The 5,452-nt window shown below is 51.6% G+C and overlaps 1 protein-coding gene across 1 annotated transcript; it reads left to right on the top strand.

Annotated features, from left to right (window-relative positions):
- Positions 1-2,912: 2,912 nt before the first annotated feature.
- Positions 2,913-4,571, top strand: GADD45G (growth arrest and DNA damage inducible gamma). Its single transcript, XM_075078883.1, has 4 exons — positions 2,913-3,048; positions 3,157-3,258; positions 3,348-3,561; positions 3,895-4,571. The coding sequence occupies exons 1-4, from the start codon at positions 2,996-2,998 to the stop codon at positions 4,003-4,005; spliced, it is 480 nt and encodes a 159-aa protein (XP_074934984.1). The 5' UTR covers positions 2,913-2,995; the 3' UTR covers positions 4,006-4,571.
- The last annotated feature ends 881 nt before the right edge of the window (positions 4,572-5,452 follow it).

The following is a 5,452-nucleotide window of genomic DNA, read 5'->3' as shown; positions in this document are numbered from 1 at the left end:
ATTAACAATAAAATTAACAATAACAACATCAATATAATAATAATAACAACAACAGCAATAATAGTGGTAGTAATGTAATGCAAAGGAAAACATCAAGTCAGACTGAGAGAATTGAAACCCAGGTAAAAAACAAGGGATGCAAGCACTCACCACCCACTGACACCCCGTGAGTCCACAAGCTACAATCGCTGCCCCCCGGGCAACTCCCCACACTCATATACTGAGCATGGCATTGTGTGGTATGGAATATCCCTTTGCTCCATTTGGGTCGGCTGTCCTGGCTGTGCCCCCTCCCGGTTTCTTGTGCACCCAGAAGAGCATGGGAGGCTGAGGGGTCCTTGACTAGTGTAAGTGCTAGTTAGCAACAGCTAAAACATCAGTGTGTTATCAACATTGTTCTTGTACTAAATCCAAAACACAGTCCTATACCAGTTAGTAGGAAGAAAATTAACTCTATCCCAGCTGGAACCAAGACAGCATCTTTCAAAGCTCTGAGTCAGTCCTGGATTTTCCAGCTATTTCATTGTGCACTGAAACTGTAGTACATCAGAAATAGGCCATTCAATACTTCTAAGAGATGTACCATTTAGTGTGTCTAACCCAATTTCTTGAGAAAACCTAAAGCTGCCTTTTGTGACTCAAGCTATGCTTCTGCATTCCTCCCCATTTATATATTTAGAGAAAGAAAAAAAAAAGGCAGACGTATGGAGGATTTTTACCATTTGAGAATGAATGGCACATGCTTTGTACGCTACACTTATTCCAACAAGTGGAGATGATTGATATTTCATGAAAACAGATCAGGGGATAATTTTCATGAAAACTTCTTGCTTATTTTCTAAAGAAAACAAGCTAAGAATTTATGCCCTGATCAAGGAAATTCAGTGTGTCAGGTCACTGGTGTGGGTTCACAAGTCAAGAATGCCTTTGCATGCTAGTAGGGTGAAAAAGATCATCAGGCTTGAGAACTGGTTGTTACAAGAAAGCATTGTCTCCCCAGTCCTGAGAGCTCTCTAGATATCACCACAGACATGTTCTCAGGGAAGTCAGACGTTTCTGGCAGACCCTGATGCTGTCATCAGTTTAAAATGGAAGCTCACTAAGAGATTACTGCAGGGTCCAAGCCTGTCACCTGCAGCAATGCCTGGGACACTGACTAGAAACAACTGGAAGCAGAAACACAGCAAGCCTTTGAAGTGCATCACTTTGAGGACTGCTTCTGAGATAATGGTGCTCAAAGAGGCTGAAGCTACTGAGCAGACACAGAGTCACAGATGAGCCATGGTTGACCTAGGACTCCCAGCGAGGTACTGGAAAGGACATCCCCGGGGTCTGGGTTTAAACACATTTGAAAGGGGACGATGACACTGGAGGGTGACAGGTCACAGAGCTGTCTCTTTCTGCAACCTGCTGGACTCGGTCCAGTGCAGGTTTGCCACAGGCGTGGGTCTACCTCAAGGTGTCTCTCCACAACTATGCAATGCCTTGGTGCCGGTCTGAAGCGGTTACTCGGTGAACAAGTACTAACTGGCAGACTACGCTGAGATGTCAGATACTGAAAGGACTTGGAAAGTGATTTGTCCTTCAATATTTAGACTGTACTTATTCACAGTAGGAAAATTTGTTTTACTATTGCTTGGTTTGCTGACAAAGAGGTTCAGATCTGAGTTCAGCAATCATACACATTTCCCACACAATTAATTTTAAAGAATACACTCAAGCTCATGTTACTATCCAAATTAGACCTACTTTTAATAAAGTTCAATTGAAAAAAAATCCCCATTTGCTGGAAAAAAAAATTAAAATGATAGAACATAGGACAATGCAGCCAAGAAGGGACCTGTGGGAGGTCTCCTGCTTGCAGAAGGGTCACCAGTGAGCTCAGACCAGGTCTGCCAGGTCTTTGTCCCGCGTGGGCTTGCAGCCCTTCAAGGATGGACAGCCTCCCTGGGCAAGCCTGCTCTGCTGCTTGTCTGTCCTCAGGGGGAGAAGGGTTTTCCTTACATCCCATCTGAGCCTCTCAATTCAGCTTATGCCCATTGTCTCTCGTCTCCCCACTAGGCGTTGCTCTGAAGACCCTGGCCCTGTCTGCCTAATGACAGCCTTACAGGTTTGGGGAGGAGTGGGGGGGCTGCTGCTTGGGGCCCCCCAAACTGTGTCTTCTGCAGGCAGAACCAGCCCTGGTCCCTCAGCCTGCAGGGTAGGACAGTGATGCAGTGACAACACCTCGCTGCCCTCATCTGCACTTGCTCCAGTTCACTGATGTGCTTCCTCTGCCGCGGGTGCCCAAACCGGACAAACTCCGTAGCTGTTGTCCCACGAGTGCTGAGCAGAGGGGGACTGTCACCCCCCTCAGCCGACTGGCCGTGCTCCTCTTCATGCAGCCCAGCACACGGTGGGCCTTCCTTGCAGCCAAGGCCGCCGCTGGCCATGACCAGCTCGCTGCCCACCACAGCCCCAGCGCCTTCTCCACTGAGCTGCTCCCCAGCCCGGGCTGCTGCAAGGGCCGTCCCCTCCCGGGAGCAGCGCGGGGCATCCGCATTTCCTGACATCATAACGATAAAACCTTTCTTCCCCCACCCCCACCCCCTCCCCGGCCCCGCACCACTTGGATTTTCGGTTCCGAGCCTGGGACACGAAGAGCCCGCGGGCGACCCAGCAGCACGGGCAGCGCCGGCCGGGGCGGGGCGGCGCGTGCCTGCGCCCCACCCCCTCCCCGCTCCTTCCCCACGTGGCCCCCGGGCACGAGCCGCCCGATCCTCCTTTCCGCCCCCCTCCCTCCGCCGGCGCGCGCCGATTAGCATAATAATGCCCCCCCTTCTCCCCTGCCGGCCAATGGGAGCGCAGGAGGCGCCGCCAGCTGCCGGCGCCGCGGCCGCCGGGGCTATAAGTACGGCGCGCGGCGAGCGGGCGCCTCAGAGCGCTCGGGGAGTGCGCGGGGACCGGTCGCAGGGAGCTTCTGCTGGCCGCCACCGCGCTGAGGGGACCCGCTGCCATGACTCTGGAGGAGATCCACGGGCAGGAGCCGGTGCCTGCGGGCCACGACCGGTACGTGCGGGTGTGCGAGGGAAGCGGGGCGGCCGTTGGGGCGGGTGGCGGCGGCGGCTGTGGTGGCGGCGGCGCCGCGCTGACTCTCTGCCCTCTCCCGGCCCGCAGGATGCAGGGCGCAGGCAAAGCCCTCCGTGAGCTGCTGGTGTCGGCGCAGCGGCGCGGCTGCCTCACCGCCGGCGTCTACGAGTCGGCCAAGCTGATGAATGTGTAAGTACGGGGGACCGGCGCATCGGGGAAGGGGTGCCGGGGGCTCGGGTCCGGCCGCGGGGCTCATCGCGCCGCTCCCCTCTTTGCAGCGACCCCGACATCGTGGCTTTCTGCGTGCTGGCGGCGGACGAGGAGGATGAGGGTGACATCGCCCTGCAGATCCACTTCACCCTGATCCAGGCCTTCTGCTGCGAGAATGACATCGACATCGTGCGGGTGAATGACGTGGGGAAGCTGGCGGCCATCGTGGGGCCCAGCGAGGAGTCGGGGGAGCCGCGGGACCTCCACTGCATCCTCATCACGGTGGGTGCCCCGCCGGAGGCGAGGGGTGCTCGGCACGCTCTCCTCTGCGCCCTGTCTCCCGCTGGCAGTCAGATCCTCCTCTGGGCAAAGAGAGGGAGCTGGGCATGCATCGTGCAGCAAGTCAGCTGAGTAGTGGTAGTAGGCTGTGTTTCTCGTAACCGTGGATTTCCTCTGTTGCCCACAAGGGTAACATCTCTGCTTCCTGCTTTGTCTGTGTCAGGACAGGAACCACCTGAAAATGCCTTGCTTCCTAAGCTAATGCTTCTGTAAATATTGTGATCACCTCAGCTGGTGGGCAGCACTCACGGTGTGCAACTTTTTTCTTTCTGGCAGAACCCGAATGAAAACAGCTGGAAGGACGCAGCGCTAGAAAAGCTGAACTCGTTTTGTGAAGAGAGCCGAAATGTCAATGACTGGGTGCCAACTATCACCCTGCCTGAGTGATGGTGACCCAGTGCATTGGGGAGGCTGAAACCTTTTGTTGCATTCTCAATGTGGCGTGGGTTCACCGAAGTGTGCAACAAGCTGCTGATTCCATGGATTAGCCTGGTCAAGAGACTGGATTAAAGTCACTCAGTCTGGCATGCAGTGGGCTCTTACGGAGGAGGAAGAGGAAAACAGCTCGCCTCACCGGTGGGCCTCAGTAGGCTGCAACCATGGAGAGGCTGACATACCATGGAACTGAAAGAAGCATTGCAAGTTTCCTGGTCAAGTGGAGCTGTTTCAGAAGGCAGGGAGAAAGTTGGGGGAAGTGGGCCAAAACTTTCCAGAAGGACTGGACAGAGTACTGTAACTAGGAACTGTTGGTGCTGTCTACAAAACACAGAAGAAAACTATAATATTTAATGGACTACTAGAGACTGGTTACCCAGATGGGTACAGAGACTCCAAAGCAGACAGACTTCAACAGCCCTCTTGGGTCACTCTGCAGAACTGGTTTAATAATGCAATAATTTTTATTGAAACATTTGCTGCTATTGAAGCTTTCAAAATAAATTTTTGACAATTAATTTCTGGGAGTGTCTTGCTTACTGGGTGGGGAAGCATGTCACTGAAATACCACTGATGTTTTGCTCGTGTGCTGTAGTCAGAGGTATACTCCATGGTAATGGAGCTATTGCTCAAATACTTTCTCTCCTGGGCCAGCTGAATGAAGAGATGTGCTGCCCAAGTTGATAATTCAACCTCTCACCCTCTTGCAACAGCTGCTTATCGCAACAGCTTGCAAGACTAAGGAGCTGCATGCTTAATGAGCTCACTTATTGTAATAGGTGGTCTTTGTAGTCTGCTGAAGGAACACAATACATGTTAGAAACATAGGTTTTTGGACTACGGACCTCCAGTAAATTGCATCATTAGTTCTTAAATATGACTTACTAAGTCTTATTCAGAGCTGCAGTGTTCCCACTTGACAGAAGCTGCTTAAACATGATGGGGGGGCCGCAAAACTCCTTAGATGTCAAATACATCTAACATTTGCTTTGATTAGAATGACATCATTAAATCTAAAACTAGCTAATAATGAATAAACATCACATCTGCCACAAGCTGCTCTCTGATTGCCATATGCTGCAACAATAGAAGCTGTCACTCCAGAAGCCAATTTTGCAAAACCTAATTGCATGACAACACCAAATTAAGTCCAAAACAATTTGAGGATGGTGTGGCCTTTTTTTTTTTCTTTTTATTTTAGAGATCCTGTCATGGGAAGTTAATATGGGCAGGCTGATTTGGCCCTGTGTTAAAAGGGAAAACATTACTCCATTTCTGTGCACAATCTATATGTGTGCTCCAAGACTTGACATAAAAATGGCATAGGAATGATCCCTTCTCCAGAGAGCAAGAAAGCTAAACTGCTCACTTCCTCTATAGACACTAAAAATACTCAGTT

This window comes from Phalacrocorax aristotelis, chromosome Z, assembly GCF_949628215.1.
Source record: "Phalacrocorax aristotelis chromosome Z, bGulAri2.1, whole genome shotgun sequence".
NCBI lineage: Eukaryota > Metazoa > Chordata > Aves > Suliformes > Phalacrocoracidae > Phalacrocorax > Phalacrocorax aristotelis.
This window is presented reverse-complemented; position numbering and strand designations above follow the sequence as displayed.

Bases quoted from the DNA above. Each gene is read 5' to 3' on its own strand.
- GADD45G (XM_075078883.1), top strand. From the start codon at position 2,996: ATGACTCTGGAGGAGATCCACGGGCAGGAGCCGGTGCCTGCGGGCCAC. The intron at 3,259-3,347 runs GTAAGTACGGGG...CCCTCTTTGCAG, and splicing joins TCGGCCAAGCTGATGAATGT to CGACCCCGACATCGTGGCTT. The intron at 3,562-3,894 runs GTGGGTGCCCCG...TCTTTCTGGCAG, and splicing joins TCCACTGCATCCTCATCACG to AACCCGAATGAAAACAGCTG.